This window comes from Amborella trichopoda, chromosome 12 (assembly GCF_054954075.1).
Source record: "Amborella trichopoda isolate Santa Cruz 75 chromosome 12, AtrichopodaSantaCruz75HAP2 v2.0, whole genome shotgun sequence".
Classification (NCBI taxonomy): Eukaryota; Viridiplantae; Streptophyta; class Magnoliopsida; order Amborellales; family Amborellaceae; genus Amborella; species Amborella trichopoda.
In genome coordinates, this window is record NC_142347.1 from 1,303,298 (window position 1) to 1,318,992 (window position 15,695).

At 36.8% G+C, this 15,695-nt stretch overlaps 2 protein-coding genes and 1 non-coding gene across 16 annotated transcripts in view; 1 reads left to right on the forward strand and 2 right to left on the reverse strand.

Annotated features, from left to right (window-relative positions):
* LOC18427484 (inter-alpha-trypsin inhibitor heavy chain-like protein) overlaps positions 1 to 1,531 on the forward strand; it is a 47,449-nt gene extending 45,918 nt beyond the window's left edge. For all 14 annotated transcript variants that reach the window (XR_016046049.1, XR_016046051.1, XR_016046050.1 and 11 more), the window contains one exon: positions 1,125 to 1,531. Coding sequence is in view for 10 of the 14 variants with exons in the window: in XM_006836533.4 (XP_006836596.1) it covers positions 1,125 to 1,475 (351 nt within the window). In the remaining 4 variants the exon portion in view is untranslated. The remainder of the gene's footprint in view (positions 1 to 1,124) is intronic.
* Positions 212 to 11,996, reverse strand: LOC18427485 (organic solute transporter ostalpha protein (DUF300)). Its single transcript, XM_088854042.1, has 10 exons — positions 11,935 to 11,996; positions 9,411 to 9,643; positions 7,913 to 7,969; positions 7,128 to 7,236; positions 6,508 to 6,692; positions 6,326 to 6,413; positions 5,525 to 5,775; positions 5,015 to 5,248; positions 4,110 to 4,295; positions 212 to 553 (listed from the first exon to the last, which is right to left on the reverse strand). The coding sequence occupies exons 2-10, from the start codon at positions 9,558 to 9,560 to the stop codon at positions 479 to 481; spliced, it is 1,335 nt and encodes a 444-aa protein (XP_088710168.1). The 5' UTR covers positions 9,561 to 9,643; positions 11,935 to 11,996; the 3' UTR covers positions 212 to 478.
* TRNAV-AAC (transfer RNA valine (anticodon AAC)) lies at positions 11,339 to 11,412 on the reverse strand. Its single transcript has one exon. It is a non-coding gene; the product is annotated as a tRNA-Val (tRNA).
* Positions 11,997 to 15,695: the final 3,699 nt, after the last annotated feature.

Sequence of the window (15,695 nt, forward strand, 5' to 3'; positions counted from 1 at the left end):
GTAGTGGAAAGGGCCAATAGGCCCTAAAAAATAACTATTTTTTTAAAAAAAAATTAAACATAAAAACTGTATATTGAAATAAAACCAAAATTAACCAAAAAAGTCCAAAAACGATAATATATATAAATATAACATGTATTCAGAATAATTGATCTGTGGTTGGAGATATTTCAGAAAAATCCAAAAAAAAAAAACATAAAAATGAGTCATATAACAAGAAAAACTCACGAATAATTGTACAAACCCAAGTATTCAGCTTAACAAAGAGCCAAGTCCGAGTAACTCAGCTGAGTTTGGAGTTATAGTTGTGTTATACACATTCCTTCCGCTGATTACATTAATTAGTTATTACTCATGCCACTTGCCAACAGTCTCCTTTAGTTAATTCACCTGTTACCTTTGGTAGTTACCGGTGCCGAGGTACTTGGGCCTTCACCAAGACGAGTTGTTTGGGCGAGTCGGAGTAACTCGCTTGAGTTCAGCCCTTTTGGTTGTTACCAGTGTCGAGGTACTTGAGCCTTGGGTGAGTCCAAGTAACTCGCTTGAGTTCAGCCTGAGTTAAAAAAAATTAAAACAAAGACAAAACAAAGTATGATATACATAATATAACCTCCTGTTTTCTAACATCAAATGTCAAAGAGCGAACTGATAAAAAAGAGAAGGAGCATATCATCAACTGGGCTGCAGAGACGCCCACATCTGACAACCTCCATGGATCTGGAGAAAGATGCACCATGCAGCACAAGACGCATTAGTTAAGGTCTAGGTAACGCTACCTTGGGATGGTTCTCATGGGAGGTCCTGGGTTCGATCCTTGTGAATCCCTTTTTTTGTCTTGGGAACTCTGGCCGAGTCCCGGTGGTACACTGTGAAGAACTGTTTGGGCCTCCCTCCCTCTCTCTCTCTCGCTAAGGAAATAGTCTAAGTGGATATTCAATCATTAATGTAAACCCCATCGTCCATATTAGGAAGTGATTGGAGTCTAATCTCTCTTTCTCTCACTCTCTCTCTGTTGCATGAAAAAAGGGGGCAACAGTTGCCCGCTTGCTATATGTGGACTCGCTCAATCCAAAGTTGTCGGCCATAATTCAACTGAATTTACTTATTAAACCAACACTTCGCAGGGAAATAAGGTTGATTTCTCAGAGTACACGACCTCAAAAGCCAGCAAGATCACATTCGTACATGGCCTCACTGTCGGCTTTGGAAGCATCGAGGCAACTGAAAACAATATTCCTATTGAATCCAGCGAATTGAACGTTTCCAAGTCCATTTTCAACATTGGCGATGCACTCAATATCAGTGTGATCGGTGACTGCTGCTGCGTCTGTTGCGGAGAAGATGCAGAGCGCGAGTGCTCCCGCCTCTCTAATAACTGCGTCATCGCCATGACGCAGTTTTGCAGTGCCCTTTCATGCTTTGCTTGCATCAATTGTTGCCTTGAGGTTTGTTGTGATGACTTGTGCGACATGTAAACCGTTTGTATATTATGTTATAATTTAATAGATGAATTTCATGTGGGATTTGTTCCTTTTGATAGCTTCCCCTAGCCTAGTTGCTCTCTCTCTCATTTCCTTTCTTCCCCTAGTCTAGTTCTCTCTATCTCATTTCCTTTCTTCCCCTAGTCTAGTTGTAATTTAATAGATGAATTGGACCCGGAACCGGCGCACCAAGTCGGGGATAGGACCGGAACTCAACCCACGGATCCAGGTCTATAGATAAAGAAATATATGAAGAAATACAATATATATGTATTTTTTTGGTGAATGGTATTTTATATTATATCCTTGATAATATTAGCATGTATTTGTATTTATGTACACTTGGGCGGGTTAGGTTGAATTGACATGAACCGATATTATCTAAGCTGGTCTTGGATCAAGATTTGACCCAGTTGGGTCGAGGTCAGTTAGACCTTGGCCCAACCCCTTGTCTGGTTAACCTGACCCAATTCCCCACCCCTCGTTCTAACTATTTGACTTAAAATGAGTATTTATACCATACGAATGTGTACTAAGTCCGAGTGAAGAGGTGGACACAATAAAAAAGAATCCTATCTTTGGAGAATATGTAGGAGTGTCTTAAAAATGGAGAGTTTAGGGTAAACAATACAAGGTATATTATTCTTTGAACAAACAAATTCTCACCCTTACAGGATAGAGATAAAAGGTTATCTTTATTTACATGATTTTTTCGTGTTATTTCTTTTAATCTAGGTTAAACTATAGTGATCAAGATCGCCAGCCGTACAAGGGATCAAGCATGGCATGGTTGAGATCCATCCTTGCATTCTAGTGGCGATGTACAGGAAATCCTTTTATAATTGCAAACATTGGCGCTCACCCATGAGCTTGTCATTCCAAATGGGCCGGGTCATGAGTTAGGTAGGGAACCCTCCAACAATCTTGATTGCATGAGTGAGTTCATGGCGGCAAATAATTGAAAAAAAACCACGATGATGAAGACCTTGAAAACCAGGTTGGGCACAGCCTGTTGGTAATGGTACTCTTCTAAAACCACCTGAAATCGACACGCCTTCAAACCGCAAACCGGGTATCTTCAGCTAGAGATAGGGCATTGGATGAGGAGAGAGAGGACAATCATTGGAAGCGAACCAGGTCATAAAACGCTTATGCGTGGTGTGCGCATGGGAGAGAGAGAGAGGGGTTAGGAGAAGCATGCTGGCAATGGAGAGAGAGAGAGGTTAGGATGAGCATGTCGGCAATGGACGGGGGGAGAGAGAGATGGGTTAGGATGAGCATGTCGGCAATGGAGGAGAGAGAGTTCGGTTAGGACGTCGGCAATGAAGGAGAGAGAGGTGAGCAAGGTTTTGGTTCTATTACATAAAGGGAAAAGTTTATATAGAGCCGAGGCTCTAAACAATCAAATTTGAGCTTCCGTAAAAAATTTAACTAGAAGAGCTTACCTAAAAAATTTAACTAAAAGAGGTTTTCATGCTCAAATATCCTCAAATTGATCATCTCAACGTCAAGATGCACGGACATGAAAAAAAATGGATTTCATATTTTGAAAATAGTATATTTTATAACGTATTTTTGGACCGTCAATTTTCAAGATTTTCAAAATAATTTCAAGATTTTCAAGTTTTCATGATCTATCGATCTACACTATATTTTAAACTTCAAACTTTATGAATAAAGATGAAAATAAAATTTAAGGTTCGTACAAATATGTTCAGTATTGAAACCACATTTATCGATAGTATTTGAAGGTAGGCTCTAATTTGATTGTTTAGAGCCTAGGCTCTACACAAACCGCACCCTTACATAAACTGGAAGGAAAAAAGTTTTTTAAGGTGGCGGCGAAAAAGATTTTTCTTGGTGTCGGCATTTAAATAAGTTTTTGGGCTCAAAAAGAAAATAATTTCCATTGGAACTAAATTTCTATCCCAGAATTTGATACCAATGGCAGACATAGACAATTTCCCCAGAAAACTATTTCCTGGTAATCCTTTTCTAAGATCCATACGGCCCCTAAAGCTCCTTATTACTGGCTTAATTCACATAAACTTGAGCCAAGGATGAGAACTTTTGGGCTTGGTTGAATTCAAGTTGCACCCAAAACACATTTCTCTCATAAGAGAACCAACTCTTGCTAATGATTTTCAAGCTAGTACACGAGGACCGCATAAGAAAACATTAACAAAAGGAAAAGTTTATATAAGATTGCCACCTTAAAATGTACAATTAAAGTCAACTCGACATTGAGATGTATAGAGATGGAGAAACCAAGATAAAGTAAGTTCTAAAAATAGTACATATTGCAATACATTATCTTGACCGTCCATTTTCATGATTTCATGCATTTGCATAGTTGATTTGAACTACTTATGAAATTTCTCATTAAAGTTTGGAGGTACACCTTAATTTGGTTGTTTAAGGTTGCGACCTTATGGAATCCACACCATCAATAAAATAGAAGATAAAACAAAGTTATTTCTTTAATTTTATGGATTTTGGAGTTTCCATGTAAAAAATAAAAGGGGTTTACCCATGTTCTAAATTTAGAGCACCACTTGTTTCAGCTGTTTATGACTTCTCATCTAAATCAAGAGCACCACTAGATTTCTCACTAGATTCAGCTCTTACCGGCTTTTCAGAACTTAGAACATGGGACCTGTCTTTTGTCACATTCTCCGACACATGTTTGTCGACCTTTACTTCTTCATCGCCTGAACCTATCGAGATGTGGTGGAAGGTCTCTTGTATTTTAGTGACTCCTTTCTCCACAAGCTCTATTGCTTGGGTTATTGTTAGAACCACATCCTTCCTAACCTGAGATTTCATAACCAATTTGTATTTTAGCTCACGTGTTTCTTTCCTACATCCATGTGTCATGAATATAAATGTAGGCATTTAGAACATATTATGCACATTAACTGTAAAATACATGAGTCGTCATCATCATGAATGCATCCACCTAAGGCTTCAATGATGCATGCAAGTTTGCAAGTTAGTGTGTGTGAATTATACTTAGATAGATTCAAGCTCTTAGTTGTGCAAATTTACGTGTGATGCTTATGTATGTATGCATGTGCATATGTGAACACATACTAGCATACATACATATTACATTCTACATTGTACATAGAAGCATATGCCCATCAAGAATCAAGTTCTTGGAATGCATTCATGAAGATACATGGGCATGTCACTGTGCTTTTGTAGCCTCATGTGCTCATAATAAAGACATATACATGTGTTCATCTAGATATATGCTCATGCCGTTGTGTGTGTGTATTTTCATGCGCTCATATAAAAGAAGCTCCACATGCATGCTATTGTGCTTGCTTATGTCCATGAGCTGACATAAGCTCATATCAAAGAAACTCATATGCATGCATGTGTTCTTGTAGATTCATGTGCACACCATTGTGTTTGTGTTTGTTCATGGGCTCAGGGCATATAATCTAGCACGCTGGCATGTGTTCATGCAGATGCATGTGCATGCCATAGTTTATACGTACATTCATGCTCGGAGTGAGGGAACTCACATGTTCGCCACACCCAATGACAACATCCTGAACACTCTCGGTAATGCTCGTACCAGGAGCCTTGACATAAGTCTCAGTTTGCTCCACAAGAGCTGGTTCTTGTTCTCCTTCCTCCTCCAACTTGAATGTGGCTTTTGTTGCTGGAGTTGTTACTTTCCCATGCTCAGATACTGGAAGGAACCGATAAGGTTCAGCAGAGAAAACATAAAAATGGGCGATCTCTGCAATGGCCATCTGTAAATATATCACCATGAAAACCATCAAAAAAGAGGAAAAAAGGGAAAAAAAAGAAGAAAGAAACACTGTGCTGATTTCTCCTTCATGATCATACATATAACCATGACAGTCCATTGAAGCTTCACAGAAAGATAACTAGTTCAACATTAAAATTTTTATTACAATATTGCTCTGCCCCCTCCATTTCTATCCGTGTATTGTCCATCTTAAAGAATGATACATCTGTGTGTTTATGTGCATCAGAGAGAGAGAGAGAGGGAGAGGTCGACTTACTTCAATGCAGATGAGAAAATCCTGAGGGCCACTTTGAAACCTCCCTTGCTTTTGCAAAATGCCAAGTGAACAAAGGATTGCAATACCCAAACCTTGCCACCACGTCGCAAATACAATCGCTTTAAAACTAATGAACTTTGCTAGTGGTCTTATAGGCGCTAATCTATGATGAGTTGCATTGTAAAATTGCACGAGACAGTACAGAGCCCATGTTTGGCTGAAGTTTATTACAACCACTATATATGGGTATCTGCAACAGACAAATCATGAACTCAACCATCAATAGAGAAAATGCAAGAAACTTTGATAGAGGAAATCTGTTCCGTAGTAAAAGAAGAATAGGGAGAAAAATATTTTCAAGTCACTAGTCCCATTTAACATTGCTAGGAGAATGCCATAGATCAAAAGTCTCTATGCGAATCAAAACCAACATTTCACTCCGATCCTATGCAACTCAAGAAAGCACAAAGATTCTAAAATTCACCGCTAGACGTTTACATGTTTTTGCCATACATTCCCCTCCAAAATCTGTTTACTGTATAATTTTTGGATTATTTCAACACTTCAAGAGATTGGTGCAACACAGAGGCATCTCAAAAAGGATCACATGTTGGGCGGTGCATCTCAAACGGAGAGGAAGAAAATGCAAAAATAACACAAATTAGAAAAAATTCAACATCCCTACAGAATAGATGCCTTTCAACACCTGCAGGTTGATTTATTACCAAGTCTATAGTTTCTAAAGGCATATTAAACCTTGTTTCAGTCAAAATGATCCCAAAGGAAAAAGATGTTCATAACCATAATACCACTTAACTTTCCCATCACCATAAACTCCAAAGAGCTCCAATAACAAGGCTAAGAAGGCACACTGTGTCTTCAGAATCATCTGAAAAATGCAAGAAAATTGGAAGGGAGCCACAGTCAGTGAAGAACTAAAATAAAATAAATAAAATAAAAAATGAAAAATTCCTCCCACTTACATACTGTACAATTCCAAATTTTACAATTGAAGACAATCTCTTTCCAAGCTTAGATGGTCCAATGAAAAAGTCGTGGAATCTAGGCACCTTGGCAGCTATATTTTTGCCCTCATCTTCTAGCAATGGCTTGGTGAGTTGCTTCCTTGATTCAACTTCAAGCAACTCAATGACCCTCTCTTCCCCACCTAGAAGAGCATTTCTATTTATCAAAATAAATGGGTACCAAGCAACCTCGACTAGAATCATTCATAGAAAAATGGCTTTCAGTGGTAGCCTTGGACTGATTCAAGTAAATCATGAGGAAAATAAATACGGCTTAGTGTAGTGACTATTAGCAAGCCAATAATTAAGGACAATGTTCACACCGGCACCAGCACATACATACATAATCTCGGAGCAAACTTGATAAAATTACTAGATTGGTCGGTGTATAAGACCATCCAGAACTCTTAAGGAATTTAAGAATCTTGAAGTTCATATAGAATAGTATGTAACTGAAGTATATATGTATAAATACTGAGGCTAGACAAGCTAAACAACGAGATTACGGAGGCTAGAGAAAATATTCATCAGATTATATGGCTTTCTAGCTTCCAAATGGACCAGATAACTGAGCTTACCGAGGCAGGCAACCAAATAGCTTCCAAAACAGTATAAGGCAAATGCTTCATAACAATTCCTTAAAATGTCGCATTCAATAGAGATACTGGGGTTCCAAAGAGACAATAACTGAAAAATACAAAGAACAAATGCTTAACTCCTTGTACAACCAAAAAACAATGTAGACAAAAGTTGAGACCATTGCAAGGGATGTTAATCAAGTGAGTCTTAGGTATAACAAATCAGAGTATAAGTAAGACTAACAAGTAATAAAAAACTATATAACAAGTAATAAAAAATTATGAAGGATATAAAAAATACAACTAATAGAAGGGGTTAACTATGCGCCATGCTCAGAATGTTAGAAGCTTCAAAGCCTTTTATGCTAAGACATGTATTGGTGAGAACACATAAGCACTTCTCTTTCTTTCATTCTTTAATCATTGGTAATATACACGATTAAGAGCAAATTTTCTAGTGCGTGCTGCCCTTCAGTAAAACAATAGCATATTTGCAACAGTGTCAGTCTCAAAAAAAAAAAATAGTACATTTGCAACAGTACAATGATTTTGTCATTGAATATGTCATTTAAAAGTTCCCTTCAGTAAAACAATAGTATATTTGCAACAACGTTAATTTCAAAAAAAAAAAAAGTACATTTGCAACAGTACAATGATTTCGTCATTGAATTTGTTATTTAAAAGTGAACTCTGATCAAAGGTGTTTGCAAGAAACTACGCAACCTTTAATTCAATATCATCAATCTATTCCTACTATCAGAGATTGAGGTTCATATGTTACTCACTGATTCACAGGCATAGACAGGAACCATGAAAAGAACACCAACAAGCCATTTTTGCTCCTGAAATATTAAACAAATGGGATTGTTAGATAACCTATGATTCTTAGGCCCCATTGCTCACAAAACCCAGCACTAAACTATGAGGATAACCAAAAAATAATCCCATGTAGTGGAACCTTAGCTTTACTTGTAAGAAAGGAGATTTCAAATATATGCTTCACATAATTTGAACAAATAAAAAATCTCGAGTAAAAATGATATCAAATGGCATTGAACATCAGCAAAATCCTAGGAATATAACAGCAAATAAAAAGTTCATTTATTATTCATTCTTTTCTTGGATAACTTGTATGTAAGATGCCATCCTTAGCCATCAACATTGTATAAATTATGCCATTCTATTTTTTCTAATCCCTCTCCTACACATTAATGCCATCTAAGCCCCCCATTACATTGAGATTGTCACCCCACTTAAGAATGGTCCTACACCATTGGCACATGGAGGCTTAGATGTACCAGTGGCAGCTAGAACATCAGATTCGCATTGATGGCCCATCCAAACCATTGGTGGGGCCTCCCCCAATCTAAACCAATAAAAGAGGGTGGGTACCCCACACAGACGCATGCTTACATACATAGAGATACATAATTAAACACACACACAAACAAACATAGAGACAAAAGCTCATATATATAGAAATACATAATTAAATACATACATATATAACAAAAATGATTATATAGGCCTAAGCCAACAGATAGTATAGACCTAAGCCAACAGGCAACAAAGGGGAGAAACAAGAGCCATCCTTGATGAGCACAAACCATCCATTTGGCAGACATTGGATCACGGCCTTCAAGAAGTCAAAATGCACAGTGGCCGCCATCACTTTTTGCATAGGATCATATTTGCCTTTCCCTATGGATGTATGTTTTAGTGTGCATTCTATCTCCTAAAAATTGCATGTATGTGTCATCATATTTTTTTTTTTGGGTAATTAGGCGGGGACGACAAGCCCCTACCCGTTTTTTCAAATAGATTAAGGAGTTAGCTTTTTTGAAGGTGTCAATTGGAAACCACAAATATGATCACCTAAAATTAAGAAGAAAATTAAAAATAAGAGAGCCTAGGCTTTAAAGCTCTTATTTTTACTAACAAATATGATCAAAGATTCGAAGTGGTGAGAAAAGACATAGGAACAGATATAAGGATTTGTGACCTCACTGAAGGTATGACCCTTAATAGAGGCATACCAAGATTCGTGTAACGGACTCCAATTAGTTGAGAAAAAGCTATGACGATGATAATAAAATATGAGATTTTTATGGTCATATGGATTATAGTATCATATGATTCAATGAAAAAAGAAAAGAAAAGAGAGATTAAAAAGAAGAGCTGGGGATATTTTTCTTATAATCACTTCCAATTAATAAGAATTATTTATCAAAAATATTAACAAAGAAAATTACCTATATGCTTTAGCAAGGAGGAGAAACAAACCGCCGGATTGGCGTATGATCGGAGGTGCTGAAGAATTAGAAAGATGGAGAGGGTCATAGCAAGCATAACACATAGCCCACCAATGATAAGAGCTGGAGTATGAGGCTTGGTGTACGTTCCCAGCAGTCCCAATCCATGGTCCAGAGCCATTCCAATAACATCTTCCTAAGTTTTGAATGTTGAACAAGGAAAATGAAGCAATGATACTAGCGAAAGAATAATGTATATCGAACCTGAACATCAAAAACAAATTTTGGATTAATTTATTTATTACTGCCAACACTCAGTGTGGACAAAACAAATTTCATGTTTAGGAAAATCGTCTCATACCCTATGTTTACTATAGATTAATCATTTTTTAGTGCAGTTTTTGCATAGCCACTTTCTATAATTGTCGATGGGCTCAATTTTTTTTCTTTTTTTTTTTTGTGGCTGGAGACCGAGAATTGTTCCGTATTGATTGAAGTGCTGGGAGTGAGTTAAAAGCAATGTTACAAGCCAGCATTGAATGTCTCCAAATGCATAGAAATTATCTAAATGTCAAAAACTCACCTACTCATATTTGTCTCTCAATTTTTTTTCTTTGCTATTCATATATAAAATCACATATTTGTCTCTCATTTTTTTTTCTTTCTTTGCTATCTATATAAAAAAGAAATATGAAAACTAAAACAAGGATGCCTGTAAATTTAATCCATGGGGTCCGATTTGGGTCTACCACTGGATTAGGTTAGCATACTAGTATAGTACACTACCAAAAAAGAAAAAAGAAAAAAAAATAGAGAGCATACAATGGAGGGCACGTACACTATGCTCCCTCTCGAGGATAGTTTACTTCTACTCCCTCAAGACCTCGGTTAAAAGACCTACTTAGGAAAAATCTTTCAAACTAAAATTTTGGAAACTACCTAAAAATCACTAGATGATTAATCTCAAATAAAATAATTTAAAATTGTATAATCTCACCATTTAAATTTGTCGCTATTCAATCTTGAGACATTACTTTTTTTCAAGTGTAGAGGACCAATTAGGTTAATCTATGGTTTGAAGAGGTTACATCTCTAAAAATTGGGGTCCTTCTACCTCGATTAGAAGACCTACTTTGGAAGATATTTCCAATCTAAAATTTTGCAAACTACCTAAAAATCACCAGCAGATTATTCTCAAAAGCAAACAATTAAAAAATTGAATTTTCTAAAACTTCCATCTCACCATTTAAAATTGGACAATCCAGCCAATTAGAAACTTTTTATTGAGGCTAATCTACAGATTGAAGAGGTCACATCCCTAGAAGTTTGGGGTCCTAAAATTAAATTCTAGATGGGGCTTACATCCCTAAAAGTTTTCTGGCCACTTAGAATCTTTTTATTGAGGTTAATCTACAGATTGAAGAGGTTACATCCCTAAAAGTTTGGGGTCCTGAAATTTAATTCTAGATGGGGGTTACATCCCTAAAAGTTTGGGGTCCTAAAATTTAATTCTAGTACATCCCTAAAAGTTTGGGTCCTCAAATTTAATTCTAGATGGGGTTACATCCCTAAAAGTTTGGGGTCCTAAAATTTAATTCTAGTGCATCCCTAAAAGTTTGGGGTCCTAAAATTTAATTCAGAGGTTACATCCCTAAAAGTTTGGGGTCCTAAACTTTTTTAATTCTAGATGGGGGTTACATCCCTAATTTGGGGTCCTAAAATTTAATTCTAGATTGGGGGGGGGGGGGGGGTTACATCCCTAAAAGTTTGGGGTCCTAAAATTTAATTCAGAGGTTACATCCCTAAAAGTTTGGGGTCCTAAACTTTTGTAATTCTAGATGGGGGTTACATCCCTTAAAGTTTGGGGTCCTAAAATTTAATTCTAGATTGGGGGGGGGGGGTTACATCCCTAAAAGTTTGCGGTCCTAAAATTTAATTCTAGATGGGGGGGTCCAAAAATGGCATCGCCCGGACTCGAACCGGAGACCTTCAGTGTGTTAGACTGACGTGATAACCAACTACACCACGACACCTCAGTGCACAAAAGCTATGCAGACAATTACTTCAACTGAATTTAAGAGAGAGAAAAGACGAATAGAAGTGCAACCTATTTTAGAGAGAGAGAGAGAGAGAGTACTGATAGCAAAGGTTGTATTCCTGTGAGAAAGAGAGAGAATAACAAAGTCTGTGTTCCTGATAGGAGAGAGAAAGTGTGTAATCCACACTGTGTACCAAAACTAGAGAGATGGCTCTTGGTTTACACGCATGTGCTGATCAGAGTCGTGTCGTCTGTCGTCATCATCGTTATAATCAGAGCTTTTCCCACGAGAGTGACGACAATTAAAAAACACAGCAAAGCTCAAATTTATGAAGCAATCAGAACATTACTCAGTATAAAAACATAAGAAAACTCACAGATGATCACTTTGCAAAAAGAAAATAAACAAATAAATCATTCAAAGTTTAATTAGCAAGCAACTAAATCGGATTTTATATCGTTAGACAAAATCAATTAAGGATAAAAATTATCAAATAAATGAGTAAGGAAGTATTACCAGAAAAATTGAGGAGCTTTTTAGCCCTCTCTCCTTGACGCTGAAAACCCCAAAACTCTTGCAAGTCAAAGTGTAGGACTCAGAACACACCACCTACGCTGATGCCACGTGTTCCTTTTATTTCGATGCCACGTCTGAGGTGATTCTTATTTGCTCGCCACGTGGCAGTAAACACACAACTGCAACATTTACCCTTTTGTATCCTACCATTTAAATTTGGAAATTCTTCCCAGCTTTGCTTTTTTCTTTTTTTTTTATTAAGGGTTGAAGTTTCTATAAGGTGTTTAATCTTAGAGTATTGAAGGAAGATGCACCGCAAAAGCATGCCGAAAATGTAGTTATGCTGCTGCAAAACCTTATGGAGGGAATTAAAGCCATTATCGCGGCATAAAAAGTGAGAGTGCTTTAAGATTGGATAGTTTCTCAGCAGAATTTTATAAATTCTATTGGGAGATCATTAATAAAGACCTGTACATAACCTTTAAGGACTTTTTTGGTAAAAGTAAGATTCTAAAACAGATTGTTTCTACTTTTATATGTTTGATTCCTAAGGTAGATGACCCATCTGTTATGAAGGATTTTAGATCTATTGGTTTGTGTAATGTCTTTTATAAGATTATCGGTAAAATAATCTCAAGCCGTCTTAGAGTTGTCCTTGAGGACATCATTGGCCCTAGGTACGCTGCTTTTTTGAAGGGTATGATCATTTCAGATAATATTCTAATGGCAAATGAGATTATATCTCTTTGCTATAAGAATTCAACTCGTCCTAAAATGTGTATGCAAATTGATCTGAGTAGTATATATGATAGAATTTCCTGGGAATTTATTTGTGAAGCTTTGGGTTTCCCAAACCTATTTATTTCATGGATTTATCTATATATTTCGACTACTTTTTTTTTGTTCTCCTTAAGGTTTTTTCAACGAAATAAGAGGTCTGAGACAAGGAGATCTTTTATCCCCCTACTTATTTTTTCTAGTCATGGATTTCTTTCGTAGGTAATTGGACCAGGCTATGTTGCATGGATTGATACCCAGAGCCTTCCCCTTTGGGTGTGACTATGGGATTTCTCACTCATTTTATGCTGAAGATGCCGTAATTTTTTACGGGGCATCTTATGCATCTGCCTCTGTAATAAAGACAATTATCATTAATTTTGATAATACTACTGGTCAAATGGTAACTCTACGAAGAACAAGGTTTTCTTCTTTAGGGTTCCACATGGCAGTCGAGCGGGGATCTTGAGAAAGCTGGGGTTCAGTGAGGTTTCCTTGCCGATGCGTTATTTGGGACTACCTCTATTTCATGGCCATCTCGGGCATAGTTATTGTCAAAAGCCTGCTTGGAAAGGTGATTGGTAGGATAGGTACATGGCAAGCTTTATGTTTATCTTATGCAGGATGTCTTCAGCTGCTTAAGTTAGTCCACAATACTTCGGCTATTTTCTGGATACTATATTTTATGCTACCAAAGAAAACCTCTAACAAGATAGAGAGGCTTCAGAGAAACTTTTTATGGGCAAAAGTTGTAGAAAATAAGGGGTTCATCTTGTTAAGTGGAAGACAATTTGCTTCCCTCTGGAGGAGGGGGGCCTGGGTGTGAGGTAAATGATAGACTTCAATATTGCAGGTATGATGAAACTGACATGGATGATTTTAGCAAATCTATCTTCTTTAGTTGCCCAATTCTTCAAACACAAGTATTTCAGATTGTGTTCCATTTGGGATTCTGTAGCTAAAAAGGGTTGTTCTCATGCTTGGATGGGCATTTATATCGATTTATCACAGCTAAGGGATAATGTCCAGTGGTGTATTAGGATTGCGCAGACGGTGGATTTCTTGATAGATACTTGGCAATCAGTGTAGTCAATATGGGATTCTTTAGATGCACATGAACAAATGGATTTGAAGGAACTTGAAAGGTGAAAGTTTTTAGAGTTTATTAATGGTAACCCACAATTATGGACATTGCCTTCACATCCTTCAACTTTACTACTTACTATATGGGGTGAGGTGGAGCTATATACTCTTCCCTTGCTGTCTAAGGATGATTTATTGATATGGACTCATTCTACCAATGGAGCTTTCTCAATTAAATCAGCATGGAACTTCATTCGATATAGAAGATCATCTCAACTCATATTTCGTGCTATTTGGTCTTCAAAATGTCACCCTCGGGCCAAGTGGTTTTCATAGTTAGTAGCTATGCATAATCGGTTACTGAATTTATCCATATTTTAGCAGCGAGGTATACACATGGCTACTATTTGCCCTTTTTGTAGAAACAAGGAGGACAATCTATGTCACCTTTTGTTTTAGTGTCCTTTTTCACTAGCTGTTTGGCTATATTTAGCTTGACGATGTGGCAAGAGATATGTGCCTCGTATTACGGTCCTAGATATTCTTCATTGGTGGTTAGCCTTCAAATTCAAATCACATGGGTTACTTGACAACTGGACGACTATTTTTTTCACAACAATTTGGTATCTGTAGGAGCGGAACATACGACTTTTAGATCTAACGCTCTAAGGTGGGAGTAGGTTGTAATTCGTATTACTACACATGTCAAGGCTTTAGCATAAGTTAAAAAATGGCTCTTCCATTTGTCAAAAAATGTGGTTATTGAAAACTTACAGATCAATTGGCGCCAGCAGAAGTCAAAATCCTCGATCCCAATTACATGGTCATTTCCTGAGGTTCAGTGTTATAAGTTGAATATTGATGGTGTGTCCTTACACAATCCTGGTTTCGTAGGAGGGGGTGGGGTCATAAGAGATAGCAATAGTAGATTTGTGGCAGCGTTCGCTAAATACTTTGGAGTTGCGTCTAATAATTATGCAGAATTTCAAGCTCTTGAGGAATGTATTCTCTTAGTTATCCAGATGGGTTGCTTTCTGATATAGATGGAAAGTGATTCATTTTTACTAGTAGATATTATTCAGGATCTTTGCAGTGCCTCATGGAAATTATGAACGATAGTTGACAATTTTCGTTCAAGGCTCTCGAAACATATGTGGACTATTGCTCATGTTTTTCGCGATGTGAATATGGTAGTTGCTGTAGCTAAGGAAGCATCGGCTTTTGCAGGTGCAACAATTTGGTGTCGTTGTCCGCCAGACTTTCTTTATCTTCTATTATTATATGATTTGACACAACTGCCGTATTATAGAGTTGTAAAATAATGTGTTCTTTTTTTTTTTTTCCCTATTAATGAAAAATTCAGGTAGGGGGCTTTCTCCTCCACTGACTTACCCAAAAAAAAAACCTTGTGATGATATGACAATCTATTATTAGCCCTAATTATAAAATTTAAAATTCTAGAAATGGTGATGATCAAGCATATCAGTACACACTTGAAAATCTTGAAAATGAATGATCCAGATAATACGTTTGAAGATAAGCTATTTTTAGATTTAGAAATCCCTTTTTTTATTTCATATCTATGAATTTTGAGGTCAAGATGACCGATTAGAGGGTTTTCCAGCATATAAACGACCTACTCTAGTGTGTTTTTTATGTGCACCTTATTTGTATAGTATAAGGTTGATAACTTATATAAACTTTTTCCTTTTAAAAGTGTTTGGTAGGTGCACCTTATCCCAAATGATGTATTTTTTATTCAAAATTTCGAGTTCAATAATCTCAACCATGACAATGATCAAAATTTAAAATTTTCTTTTTTAAAAAATATAAATATTATTTTTTGAATTCTTTTTTTATTAGTGGATATAACAGTTTTTGAGATCCAACATAGAGATAGA